This window comes from Nerophis ophidion, linkage group LG25 (genome assembly GCF_033978795.1).
Source record: "Nerophis ophidion isolate RoL-2023_Sa linkage group LG25, RoL_Noph_v1.0, whole genome shotgun sequence".
Lineage (NCBI taxonomy): Eukaryota > Metazoa > Chordata > Actinopteri > Syngnathiformes > Syngnathidae > Nerophis > Nerophis ophidion.
In genome coordinates this window covers 10,717,707-10,732,801 of record NC_084635.1, presented here as the reverse complement: position 1 = coordinate 10,732,801, position 15,095 = coordinate 10,717,707, and the positions used below count along the sequence as shown (strand labels likewise).

The following is a 15,095-nucleotide window of genomic DNA, read 5'->3' as shown; positions in this document are numbered from 1 at the left end:
GATCGGTACAACGTCCGCATTACTGAAGACGCCGCACCGATCCGCCTGTCGATCTCACGATCCACTCTTCCCTCACTTGAACTCCTCCACTTGGGGCAGGGTCTCCTCCCCAACTGTATTAGCCGCAGATATAGTCATAAACAAATTGATAGATTAATCAATTACTAAAATAATCGATAGCCGCAGGTCTAGTGGGCGGCGTAATCTGTGTGGTGGGGAACATCCGCACACGTGAAAATGTCAATGTTAATAATGTGCATTTGGTAGAGAGAAAAAAAATAACGTAACGGCAAGCAGAAACATTTTTATTTCAACTTTTCTCTGTAAAATACACTTTGAGGCTCTAAGTTGTGTTGCATCTGAATACTTCATTATTCTAAAACTGATTGATTACTCGATTACTAGAATAATTGATAGCTGCAGCCCTAGTGGTGAGCGGCTTAAGTGCTCTTTGACAGCATGTACAATATAGTAATCAGGTCCAAATGTCATAGTTTGTAGCTACTTATTGTTTTATAAGCAAGATTTTATTTTATTTATTCATTGAGTAGGTTTACATTCAGCACCCGGAAAAATTACTAACATGTATTTCCATAGTAATTTTTTATAGTAAACTGAAACCGTGCACATTTGGTAGATTTTTGTGTCTCAATACTCTTTGGGCCTAATTTAATAAAGGTTTGCGTGTACTAAAACATGTGCAAACTTGATAGCACGCGCAAACTGATCTCCTAAACGTGTGCAAAGGGGCGGAATAGCGAGCAGAATAAGACCTGCAATCCATTTTGTGTGTCTGTCTTCAACAATATGAAAAATAATTACTGATCATCAAAACGCCCACAATACAGAGAGGAGAAGATCATAATATAGTTATTTAGCACACACAATGTGATTTATTAACACTCATCGTTTTACGAACACTATTTTGCGTTTTATTTAGCACCTGTCAGAAGGACTTGCAAACTGACAGTTCCACATTTGGCTACAGGATCCATGCTCACGCTGCAAAGCAAGACCATGAACTAACGACAATCGCCCGTTCAATGTGTGTGTGTCAACATTTTGGACAGTCAGAAATAAATAATATTAGACATATCAATTCAGCAATATCATGTTTTTATTTTGTAGATGCTAGACCACCCAAAGGGCTCATTAAAAAGAAATACAATTGATGCGTTTTGGTGTCCCTTGCATTTTTTTAAATAACGATAGTTTTTTTCCCACATATGTATTATTTTTTTTAATGAAAAAAATCGTAGTATGCATTTTTTGTGTCTTCTGTGGAGTAACTACAGCCTCACTCCAATGAGCAACCTTCAGCTCTGCACTGCACAACCGCTTCTAAAATGGCCATAAAAAGTGGTTGATATTGCCTGCTTATTTGAAATACATAGCAAAACATTCCAGGGAGGAAGGAGCATCATAAAATGAATGTGGAGTAAATGAGAGTGTCTCCGTAGTGATGCCCCCCTTATAGTAAACACAAAATCTTCATTTAAATATAGCGGTCTGCACCACTTTTCAATTGCATACGCAGTGTTGGTAAATTGCCAGCGACACAGCCACTAATAGTACACACTATTTTATAGATTTTACACGTTGCTTAGCGAAAGGAATTTTGGATCGTAGTAAAAAAATCAAGCCCTTTGAGGTTTCACCAATTCTTTAGATTTTAGAAATAGATGGAGATGGCAAAATAGGAACCGCAAAGATCATGTCTGGGTCTGCTGATTAGAATTTCCTGAATGCACATGACAGAGTTTCATTTCTGCTTTTCTGTGTGCCTTTTCTTAAAATCAGGGTTAAAGATGCCCACGATTCATGTTATGGTTTAGAAAATTCTATTAATAATCACTTAAGGCTGGGCAATACGATCCAAAAATAAAATATCTTATTTTATAACCAAAATATTTATTTCCCGATGTGTTTTCCCCTACTTTTGAAAGAAGCCAATAAATACAAATCAGACATTTGAACGTTGAAGACACCTGCCTTAAGTAAATGATTCTACCACAGTAAGCAGCTTTTTCACGGTACAGTCGAGCTCGGGGCCCTCTCAGATACTGACACTGAATTAGTAATCTTACTCTTGATTTTAATCTTATTTAATAATTATATCTAACATACTTATAGTTAAACAAAATAAACCTTTTTAAATTAATTGAAACCATGTGTTGATCACAAATATTATTACCAACACCAAGGCTCAGGTCAGGCTGATTAAAAAAATGAATACTAATCTGCAAAAGAAGGGACTGATAAAAACTGATGAAAAATACATTTACGTACAATGCTGCAGTGGTAAAACGAATACATTCTGAATAAATAATAAAAAATATGTTCCCTAAATAATCTGTCAATAAAATTTAAGTCCAAATGTAAATAATACAGCTTCACCACTTTAGTCATAATTTCCACGCTTATGAAACTTTTTTAGCGCCAGACTTCATTTGTTTTTTGATAGTCATTACAGCCACAGGTGATGGAATGGTGTATTACCACTGAGTACCGTTGCGGCCCATATGGGCCACAGCTGAGAAACATATTTTTTGGCGGCTCAAAAATTGGCCCTGGCCCTATAGTTAAACACTAATTTAGACCACAACGAAGTGTTTCATCGTAGGTGCCCTTTAAAAGGGGAACTGCACTTTTTTAGGAATTTTGCCTATCGTTCACAATCATCATGAGAGACAAGAAGACAAAAGTTTATTATTATTATTTTTTTTTGCATTCCAACATCCAAAATTCGTCTCGTTCTTGGTGGCTAGCAATGCAGCTAATGGGAGCAATCAATGTTACCTCTAAATTACTTTAAAAATGCATTCAACAATACTTAATTTATGATCCTTATCCTCTACAACAGGGGTCGGGAACCTTTTTGGCTGAGAGAGCCAAGAAGCCAAATATTTTCAAATGTATTTCCGTAAGAGCCATATAATATTTTTGTTAACACTGAACACAACAAAACGCGTGCATTTTAAGAAAGACCAACATTTCAAGAGAGGTCTTTTATTCTTTGTAATAACATTGTTATTCTGAAGCTAACTGTGGAGGGGGCGTGGCCTGCGGGCCTGCAGTGAAGCAGGGTGTTGCCAGGACAAGCCTCGAATTCAGCGACAGGTGCGTAGACGGCCCACCTGGGCCTTTTTTATCTGATCACCTCTCGCTATGTTATAAGCAGCAGCCAGGAGGAGAGACGGGCTTGGGGCTAGAAACCAGAGCGCGAGTGAAAACGAAAGAGAAAAAGACAATTGCTGGAAAGAAACTGAGAGACTTATTGAAAAATAAAACAATATTGCAACCCTGAAACTGGCTCTCATGTCAGTGCTTGGTGGTCTGAAGAACCCCCTGGAGGGCAAGCCCCACACTAACCAATAATAAATAAATGGCTTCTTACCAACTTCTTTAACATAAAAATGCATGACAATATTTTATATTTTGAACGTTATTTTCAACACTGTGATTACAAGTGGAATTATTCATTATTCATCGTGTTAAGCAATGTCAGCTCAGATTTATCCGAGAGCCAGATGCAGTCATCAAAAGAGCCACATCTGGCTCGCGAGCCATAGGTTCCCTACCCCTGCTCTACAATAACCAATCCGTAGCAACATTGTTATTGTAATTGCGAACACTGAGGAACTCTCTGTACCGTAGTAACTCATCGGCGTGCTACGGTATTAAACGTAAAAGCTATCAACAGAAAGATATAAGTTAGGAACTGCATCAACAAGAAACACGTTTCAGTTTGTAATGCACAACACATTGCGATAAGACACCAATCTGCACTGACTAAAAAACGCGAATAATCATGTTACAGTATCCGTAAAGTATTAGCTCACATTTCATGTTTTGTTTGTACACAGCTAGCCAGATAGCATATACTGTCTGTCATTATACACACATGACATGCTGCATGTAACGTGATCATTATAAAGTGTGACACACTCGATGGACAGTTGTCTGTTTGGGCCAGCTGGCCAGGGACATTTTTTCTAGTTTATTTCAGTAAGCACTCCATTTATGTCAAAATAGCTTGGCTTCAAATTCCACATTTTGCAGCTTCAAGTCACTTTCACCTCACTCTCTCGGCTTCCGTCTGCTCCAACGTCTCACTCTTCCTTCATCCTGGCTTCTACAAGCAGTAGATCATCCTCTATATACGGTATTCAGATTAAAAAATATGACGTTGTGAATCCTCATTTTTCCAAAAATAGTCATTAGAAGACCCACACGTCTTTGTTTCCAGAAGTAGCACAGATAATTGTTGCCAGAAGTCGTAAGTGCACAGTTATGGAAATGGAAATAAATGCGCTGAGGAATTGGTTTCGGCAATGATTAAAAATGACCATTGAACATATATGTTATAAATTTGTCTGTTACTACATTATATATAGACTAGCAGCGTGTATACAAAACATTGATGTAGGGTTTTGAAGTTGTTTTAGAGCAGGGGTGCCCACACTTTTTCTGCAGGCGAGCTACTTTTCAATTGACCAACTCGAGGGGATCTACCTCATTTATATATATCATTTATATTTATTTATTTATGAAAGAGACATTTTTGTAAACAAGTTAATTGTGTTTAATGATAATACAATTATATATAACACATATAGATGTCTTTCTTTCACAAAAACAAGAATATAAGTTGGTGTAAGCATGTGTAACACATATAGATGTCTTTCTTTCACAAAGACAAGAATATAAGTTGGTGTATTACCTGATTCTGATGACTTGCATTGATTGGAATCAGACAGTAATGATGATAACGCCCACATTTTCAAATGGAGGAGAAAAAAAATGGTCCTTTCTGTACAATACCACATGAAAGTGGTTGGTTTTTGGCATCTAATTCATCCAGCTTCCATACACTTTACAAGAAAAACATTGGCGGCAAATTCCGTAGCTTGCTTGATTGACATTCACGGCACCCGAGGGTCTTGTGAGATGACGCTGGCTGCTGCCAGTTCATTATTATGAAAAAATGACAGAGAGGAAGGCGAGAAACACTTTTTATTTCAACAGACTTTCGCGCCGTCCCTTCCGTCAAAACTCTAAAGGCCGACTGCACATTACCTATCTTCACAATAAAAGCCCTGCTTCATGCTGCCTGCGCTAACAAAATAGGAGTCTCGGAAAGCTGGCGTGCACAAGTGGTGTGCACGCCAGCTTTATGAGGGATCGCTTGTGCACGCCAGTTTTCCGAGACTCTGTATTTAGTTAGCGCAGGCAGCATGAAGCAGGGCTTTTATTGTGAAGATAGGAAATGTGCAGTCGGCCTTTAGAGTTTTGACGGAAGGTACGGCGCGAGAGTCTGTTGAAATAAAAAGTGTTTCTCGCCTTCCTCTTAGTCATATTTTAATAATAATGATCTTGCAGCAGCCAGCGTCATCTCACAAGACCCTCCGGTACCGTGAATGTCATTTAAGTGACGTCTTGGTGAAGATTGATGATCACTAATTTTTAGGTCTATTTTTTTTTAAAACCTGGCTGGAGATCGACTGACACACCCCCCGCGGTCGACTGGTTGCTCGCGATCGACGTAATGGGCACCCCTGTTTTAGAGGGCTTTAAAGGCGACAACAACTCCCATTAGCCGCATCGTCCAAGCTTTTTTAAAATTATTTTTAAACATCCCCCTCTCCTAAAGTATTGTGCCTATTGTGAACGATAGGCAAAATCCCCCCCCCCCCCCCCCCAAAAGTGCAGTTCCTCTTTAAGGAAAATATTTCAAATTAATGATTTTTTCTACTTACCATAACTTTCATTGCTTTTTTTCCTTAGTAAATTCACATCATCATGAATAAAATTTAACTTTTACATATGTGAAATAATAAAATCTTTGCCACCACACCACAACTATATTGCCGCGACTTTGTTGAAACTATGTCCGCTTACTTAACAAACCAAACAAGCACTGCGTGTTTTCCAATTCTATAAATTGTTATTAGTGACACTCATCATTAATTACAGCAACAAAACATACGTGAAGCTTTATTTCTATTCAAATTAGTCACAATGTGTTATTGCAGCCCTCTACAAGTACTGCACATTTACCTCAGTTTTTATATGCCTTTGCATCCAACCAGTTGTGTTGGAATTTTATGCGACCTCTGAACGTTACTTTAAGACATGAATTTTCTCCGGAAATGTCCACTATTTAAGAGAAGTGTAAAAGTAACATGTTAAGGCAATTTAAAGGTATTGCATTACAAACTAATTACCAGAACTTTCAAGAACAGGATTGATTGATTAATTGAAGCATTTATTAGAGGATTGCACAGTACAGTACATATTCCGTACAACTAACCACTAAATGGTAACACCTAAATTAGTTTTTCAACTTGTTTAAGTTTGAAGTCCACGTTAATAAATTCATGGTAACCTACTAAGGACCTACTAATGTTTGATGTGTTAGTTTTTGGAAATACAGTAACTGTTCAAGATGTAGGAAGTACTACACAACTGTTCTTGATACAAACATTCTCAATCATTGAAAACTTTTTTAATGATCAGAAATCTATGCTCACCCCTGATTTCCACAATGCTTTCCTTTGTATGAGCCTGAGGCTTATTTTTTTTTACCAGCCAGACAGTTTAACTTTGGTCTCGTCTAAATAGACTCAGTTTTTCTCTTTCAGCAAGGGGTCCCGCTAATATTTCCCTTTAAGCAAGACCCACATTCCTCTATACAGCCCTCATTATTTATTGATTTTGATTGTTTTTGTTTCCCCCCACAGGTACACGGTTTCGTTATGACAACCTGCTGTATAGAAGATGTCAACGCTGTCTGTGACTGATATCCCAGATGTTGGTCATGGTAAGGTTGCTTGTTTTTTATGAGATATTATTCGATCAAGATAGAAATAACACTATGACCTGTTGTGAAACATTATACTGTATAATGTGCATAGTGATGAAGAGTCTTCTAAAATATATATGTCGCGTGAAAATAAGTGAGTTGCTTTCTGTCCAGATGAGAGTAAAGTGTTTGACAATGCTGCAGAGCTGCAGTTGGACTGCATGGTTGAGGAGAGCAATGGCGGCACCAGAATGAAGAAGCATGGAAGTCTGCTATCTCTTAGTGACTTGTCCCAGCCAGATGACGTCCACGCTCCACCTCATAATGGCCCTACTATGACTGGGATGAACAGCCATATGCCAGTAGAGTCAAGTGACACCAAACCCGACCCTGCAGCGGGTGACACATCCACCAGCATAGGTAAAAGAAAACTCTTAAAACTAGTTCCGTTGTAAAGTTTGTGTTAATAATTGATACAGAGTTTCTTAAAGTATTTGTTTTCAAACTATATGTGCTTTAGTTGCTAGGCTACACAAAGCCTTTAGACACTTTGACACTTTATAAATACAAACCCCGTTTCCATATAAGTTGGGAAATTGTTTTAGACGTAAATATAAAAGGAATACTATGATTTGCAAATCATTTTGAACCCATATTCAGTTGAATATGCTACAAAGACAACATATTTGATGTTCAAACTGATAAACATTTTTTTGGGCAAATAATCATTAACTTTAGAATTTGATGCCAGCAACACGTGACAAAGAAGTTGGGAGAGGTGGCAATAAATACTGATAAAGTTGAGAAATGCTCATCAAACACTTATTTGGAACACCCCACAGGTGTGCAGGCTAATTGGGAACAGGTGGGTGCCATGATTGGGTATAAAAACAGCTTCAATGAAATGCTAAGTAATTCACAAACAAGGATGGGGCGAGGGTCACCAATTTGTAAGCAAATTGTCAAACAGTTTTAGAACAACATTTCTCAACGAGCTATTGCATGGAATTTAGGGATTTTACCATCTACGGTCCGTAAAATCATCAAAAGGTTCAGAGAATCTGGAGAAATCACTACACGTAAGCGATGATATTACGGACCTTTGATCCATCAGGCGGTACTGCATTAAAAACCAACATCAGTGTGTTAAGGACATCACCACATGGGCTCAGGAACACTTCAGAAAACCGCTGTCAGTAACTACAACTGGTTGCTACATCTGTAAGTGCAAGTTAAAGCTCTACTATGCAAAGCAAAACCCATTTATCAACAACACCAAGGAACGCCGCTGGCTTTGCTGGGCCAGAGCTCATCTAAGATGGACTGATGCAAAGTGGAAAAGTGTTCTGTGGTCTGATGAGTCCACATTTCAAATTATATTTGGAAACTGTGTACGTGGTGGTGTTTACCGGAACAAAGAGGGAAACAACCATCCGGATTGTTATAGGCGCAAAGTTCAAAAGCCAGCATCTATGATGGCATGGGGGTGTATTAGTGCCCAAGGCATGGGTAACTTACACATCTGTGAAGACACCATGAATGCTAAATGGTCCATACAGGTTTTGGAGCAACATATGTTGCCATCCAAGCAACGTTATCATGAACGCCCCTGCCAAGCCACGTGTTACAACAGCGTGGTTTTGTAGTAAAAGAGTGCGGGTCCTTTCTTGGCCCGCCTGCAGTCCAGACCTTTCTCCCATCGAAAATGTGTGGCGTATTATGAAACGTAAAATACGACAGCGGAGACCCCGGATTGTTGAACGACTGAAGCTCTACGTAAAAACAAGAATGAGAAAGAATTCCACTTTCAAAGCTTCAACAATTAGTTTCCTCAGTTCCCAAACGTTTATTGAGCATTGTTAAAAGAAAAGGTGATGTAACACAGTGGTGAACATGCCCTTTCCCAACTACTTTGGCACATATTGCAGCCATTAAATTCTAAGTTAATTATTATTTGCAAAACAAAATAAAGTTTATGAGTTTGAACATCAAATATCTTGTCTTTGTAGTGCATTCAACTGAATATGACTTGAAAATAATTTGCAAATCATTGTATTCCGTTTATATTTACATCTAACACAATTTCCCAACTCCTATGGAAACGGGGTTTGTACAAAGTCTGTACAAAACAACTATTACGAAGTCTGTACAAAACAACTATTACCATACTTTCCAGGCTATAGAGCGCACTTAAATATAAGCCGCACTTAACCTAATTTTGGATGAATATACCGTATTTTCCAGCTATAGAGCGCACTGGTACTTAAGCCGCGGCCACTAATTTAAAATATATATATATATATTTTTCCATTTATTAGCGGCTGATACAGTATATTAACAACATTCATACTTGTACAAACCATAAACACACATTGATACGTATTTAGTTTATAATAAAAATTTGTAAGACATAATTCTTCCAATCCCTATTCCTCACTGGACAAATTTTGTGACAGAGTGGGATCTCTTTTTTGCTGCGGCTACATACTATTTTTTTTGCCGAATAGTAGTACTTTTGCTGTCAGTCAAGCCCAAGAAGAGGGCAAATATGGCGTCAGAACAGTGATAAATGGGTTAAATGGGTTGTACTTGTATAGCGCTTTTCTACCTTCAAGGTACTCAAAGCGCTTTGACACTACTTCCACATTTACCCATTCACACACACATTCACACACTGATGGAGGGAGCTGCCATGCAAGGCGCCAACCAGCACCCATCAGGAGCAAGGGTGAAGTGTCTTGCTCAGGACACAACGGACGTGACGAGGTTGGTACTAGGTGGGGATTGAACCAGGGACGCTCGGGTTGCGCACGGCCACTCTCCCCACTGCGCCACGCCGTCCCGAAAATCTTGTGCGTATTAATCACACTCTGCGACATCTTTTTTGCGCCCGCAGTGTTTTTTTGCCCCTATTCGTTGTCTTTTTGCAGTCATGGTGTCTTTCCTTACGCACGTTTTACCCTTTTGGTTTATAGGGGCAGTCTTTGAATACACGGCCCAACAACTTCACTCGTTTCTGATTGGTCACTTTAAACGTTTTACACCGCCTCGGATTGGTTTCAACTTGCGTACAAAAAGATGTCGCGCACAAGCAAAATTTGTCCACGCATACGCAAAATGGGGGCGCGTGGCTCAGCTGGTAAGGCGGTTGGTTGTGCCTGCATTTTGATGGTTCCTAGTTCGAAGCTATACCCGAGAAGGGTATAGCTTATCCTCCTGGGTGATGACAACGGACATGGAGTGTTTCTTTAACGGAAGTGAAGCTAGAAAGACAGTACATACCATGGAAATTAGACATAAATAAAGAAAAATACTGCTAAAAATAGTTTTGCTTGGTTTAGGGTTGGAGCTAGGGTTGCATATTATCAGTCAAAAAAGCGATACATTCAACAACCGAAAAAACAACCAGGGCGCGTTGCATTAGCCATCTTGGATAACGTTGTGGGCATGACTTTTTGTCAGCAGCTTCAGCATGCTTTTAGTGGCACTGACAAGTTGAGAGTGGACACTTGATTTGTAACTTAGTCCAAGACGGCTAATGAAATGCAACATGGTTGTTACTATTTCATTTGTTGAATGTATTGCTTTTTTTGGCTGATTCTATGCTACCTTAACCCTAACCAAAACCCAAATCTCACTTTCACCCTAACCAAAACCCAAACCTAACCCTGGGCATGACTTAGACCTAAAGTGGACACGACTTAGACCTAAAAAGTATAAGAGGGAGCCACATTCATCAGGGGTTATCAGCCGTGCTGGGGGGGCGCTTTGTGTCAGCGTTTTGGTGGTTTGATGACGACCTGGTGCATATGGTTTCTGTGATTGTGTTTACTCACGTGTCTCCTCTGTACTCAGCCATGCATTAATTTGTTCATATATGTACCTATGGGTATATGTTTCTGTTTTTTATTTGTGTGTGTTTGTGTGTGCGATAATGGGGGATCTGGGTCACCGGGGTATTGTTTTTAAGTCTGTAAAGCACTTTGCGTTGCATTACTTTATAATGCTTTGTAAATAAAGTTTGATACACTTTTAATGAAGTGGGCACGACTTCAATTTAAAGTGGGCGCAACTTAAGACTACAATTTGAATGAAGTGGTTGCGACTTCAATTTAAGGTGGGCGCGACTTAAGAGTGTCTGCGACTGCAGCTAGATGTACTTGTGCCATCCGAGTCACGGCTGTAGTGTCCTTGGGCAAGACACTTCAACCACTTTACTCCTGATGGGTCGTGGTAAGTCTTTGCTGCCTTCGCTATCTGTGTGTGAATGTGCGGTATAATGGAAAGCTCTTTGGGTTTTATGCTGGGTACTGTAAAGCACTATATTAAAACACCTAAATGAAACAGAGTGTATTTTTTAAGTACAGAGATTGGGGCACTGTTCTGATGCCTGCATGCATACAGAGAATGTACCGTTAGAGATTTAAAATTAGGTTAATGCAATTATAAAACATAACAAGCTAAATATGAAAAATCATTATAAATGCAAAAATATCAACACCTCTTTTAAGTCTTTAGAAAAACTTCCACACAGTGTCACACATGCTGTTTAAAGGCCTACTGAAATGAGATTTTTTTATTTAAACGGGGATAGCAGATCTATTCTATGTGTCATACTTGATAATTTAGCGATATTGCCATATTTTTTCTGAAAGGATTTAGTAGAGAACATCAACGATAAAGTTCGCAACTTTTGGTCGCTAATAAAAAAGCCTTGCCTGTACCGGAAGTAGCAGACTATGTGAGCGTGACGTCACGGGTTGTGAAACTCCTCACATCCTCACATTGTTAACAATCATAGCCACCAGCAGCGAGAGCGATTCGGACCGAGAAAGCGACGATTTCCCTCATTAATTTGAGCGAGGATGAAAGATTTCTGGATGAGGATAGTGAGAGTGAAGGACTAGAAAAAAAAAAAAGGCAAGGGCAGTGGGAGCGATTCAGATGTTATTAGACACATTTACTAAGATAATTCTGGAAAATCCCTTATCTGCTTATTGTGTTACTAGTGTTTTAGTGAGATTATATGGTACCTGAAAGTCGGAGGGGTGTGGCCACGGGTGTGGTGACTGCCAGTGTCTCTGCTGCAGGAAGAACGACGCAAGTTCCGCTCATGTCTACGGTAAGAGGCGAGTTATTACCACAATTTTCTCACCAAAACCTGCCGGTTGACATGTGGTCGGGAACCATGTTAGCTTGACCGCTGTGTTCCATAGTAAAGCTTCACCTTCAGGAATGTAAACAAGGAAACACCGGCTGTGTTTGTGTTGCTAAAGGCAGCTGCAATACACCGTTTCCCACCTACATCTTTCTTCTTTGACTTCTCCATTATTAATTGAACAAATTGCAAAAGATTCAGCAACACAGATTTCCAGAATACTGTGTAATTATGCGATTAAAGCAGACTACTTATAGCTTGGATCGGGCTGGAAAAAAATGTCCGCTACAACCCGAGGCGTCACGCGCACGCGTCATCATACCGATGTTTTCAACAGGATACTTCGCGCGAAATTTAAAATTGCAATTTAGTAAACTAAAAAGCCCGTATTGGCATGTGTTGCAATGTCAAGATTTCATCATTGATATATAAACTATCAGACAGCGTGGTGGGTAGTAGTGGGTTTCAGTAGGCCTTTAATAGATCATTTTCTGACTTGTTCATCTTCACCTAAAAAACAAACAAAAAACTGCTCAATCATGTCTGTTTTTCTGATATTGTGTAGATGGTCAGCCTGTAAAAAGAAAGAAGGGTCCTGCCCCGAAGATGCTAGGAAATGAGGTGTGCAGTGTATGTGGGGACAAGGCCTCTGGTTTCCACTACAACGTCCTCAGCTGTGAGGGCTGCAAGGGCTTTTTTCGACGCAGTGTCATCAAAAGTGCCCAGTACTCCTGCAAGAACAACGGACATTGCGAAATGGACATGTACATGCGACGCAAGTGCCAGCAATGTCGCCTGCGCAAGTGCCGCGAGGCAGGCATGCTCGCGCAGTGTGAGTGTTTGTGTGCCACATTCTTCTAAAGCCCTTCACTGCACCGACTTCTAATAATACACTCATTCTGAGTTACTTGACTGAGCTTTTTGCTGAATTCCGCATCCCCTTTGGCACACAGGTGTTCTTTCTGAAGAGCAAATCCGGCGCAAGAAAATGAAGAAGCAGCACGATGATGAAACAGCCCGTTCGTCGACAGTGGTCACTCCCACTCCTCCGCAAGAAACAACTACACTGGATCCACAGCAGCAGGAAATGATCGAGAAGCTGGTGGCTATGCAGAAGCAATGCAACAAAAGATCCTTCCTCGATCGACCAAAAGTGACGGTATATAAATATGTCCGCATTTCAATGTTGCAATTCAATTTGTTTTAACAAGTTGTAGTTCCCAAGATTTCACAATGCAACTAAAGGGAGTAGACTGTTCCACCCATAAAGCCCTGTGAAAAACATCCAAAAGCCACAAACAATACTCCGTTTACATCTGGTGCCCTTCATATTGACCTACTCAGCTGCCTAGTGGTTAGAGTGTCCGCCCTGAGATCAGTAGGTCGTGAGTTCAAACCCCAGCCAAGTCATACCAAAGTCTATAAAAATGGGACCCAATACCTCCCTGCTTGGCAGACGTGGCCACCGCTGCTGATCACTGCTCCCCTCATCCCCCAGGGGGTGATCAAGGGTGATGGGTCAAATGCAGAGAATAATTTCGCCACACCTCGTGTGTGTGAGACAATCATTGGTACTTTAACTTAACTTTTAACTTTAACGCTATATTGACATGTTGAGCTGTTGTTACTGCTTTATCACCTCTGAGTTGATAAAAGTTAAGTCCATAGTTATAAACCATGCCTCTCACCTGGATAGTAGAGGGTAACGGCCAGAAACCTGGAAGTTTGTAAACTCTGGCATCCAACGTTCACCTAGAGATGGCGAAAAAAATCACTCGTCACCTTTTAAAATAAACTTTTTTTAATTTAGGTCTGAATCGATCAGTGTTGTGATGGGGTTAATCTGTACACCATAATTTTCAGGCTATATAACGCCCCTGTTTTTAACGTAGTCAGTCTGCAAAACCCCTAAAACGAAGGCACCCAAAACTCCATGCAAGCTCACGCCAAAATGCCTGAACCTTACTTTGACATTGTTTTACACGGGTATCTAACATTGTATTGCAACAATGTTTATAAGTCAGAAAAGAGGGAATTTGTCAAGGTCCCATTTACCGTATTTTTCGGACTACAAGGTACACTGAAAATCCTTTTCATTTTTTTTAAACTCGACAGTGCGCCTTATAACCCAATGCGCCTAATGTACGGAATCATTTTGGTTGTGCTTACCGACCTAAAAGCTATTTTATTTGGCACACGGTGAAATGATAAGTGTGACCAGTAGATGGCAGTCACACATAAGAGGTATGTGCAGACTGCAATATGATTGCAGTCACACATAAGAAACAAGTGTAGATTCCAATATGACTCAAGTAAACGACACCAAAATGTTATATGTTCCTTTGAAAATACAGAACATTACACACAGCGCTCAAAAATCAATCGAAATGTTTTAGTAAGACTTTGGTAGGCTATGAAGCCGCACCGCTTGATGGATTGTACTGTGCTTCAACATACAAGTATTATTATGGTGTGTATGTAAGGTAAGACATATTGTCTGCCGTTTTGTTTCGCATTATGCAAAAGTAACTGGTACCTGCTGATGTGTATTTGGGATATGTATAAGTCCTGAAAATTTGTGCGCGTCTGCAATTGTAGTCTGTGTGGACACTGTAGTCGATAAGCTTCTTCTTTTTCTCTATCTTCTTGTAATGGGACATTCATCCTCCACTGTTGCCATTTCTAATATAAAGTAGTTTCAAGTTCTTATTTTACGTCACTAAACTCGCCATGAAAGAGCTAAAATATACCGGTATAGTTAGTTTAAATTATTCACCCAAGGAACATTAGTTATTAGAGCGTTCCGGTCGGATGATTTTTCACAGGACACATTTCCGGTGTTTTTATTACACTGGTGAGCCACGGATGAGGAAATGCTCTTCCGTTATTGATTTAAGTAAAGTCTGAATGTCATTAAAACAGTTTGTTTCATCTTTTGACACTTCTTCCACTCCCGTCCTTGCACGCTACACCGCTACAACAAAGATGACGGGACGAAGACGCTGCCGAAGGCGAGCCATGTAAATAAGACCGCCCACAAAACGAAGCATCCTAAATCGACTGTCAGAAAGCGGCTTGGAGATGATCTGTAAAACATAATCCTTGCATCATTTTGACCAAAGAACCACCATT

The 15,095-nt window shown here is 39.8% G+C and overlaps 1 protein-coding gene across 1 annotated transcript in view; it reads left to right on the top strand.

Annotated features, from left to right (window-relative positions):
• Window positions 1-15,095, top strand: part of nr1h3 (nuclear receptor subfamily 1, group H, member 3) — a 48,945-nt gene that overhangs the window by 19,509 nt on the left and 14,341 nt on the right. Inside the window, exons 3-6 of the mRNA XM_061887248.1 lie at window positions 6,744-6,823; window positions 6,980-7,225; window positions 12,529-12,795; window positions 12,917-13,122. Of these exons, the coding sequence (XP_061743232.1) occupies window positions 6,781-6,823; window positions 6,980-7,225; window positions 12,529-12,795; window positions 12,917-13,122 (762 nt within the window). The 5' untranslated portion in view covers window positions 6,744-6,780. The remainder of the gene's footprint in view (window positions 1-6,743; window positions 6,824-6,979; window positions 7,226-12,528; window positions 12,796-12,916; window positions 13,123-15,095) is intronic.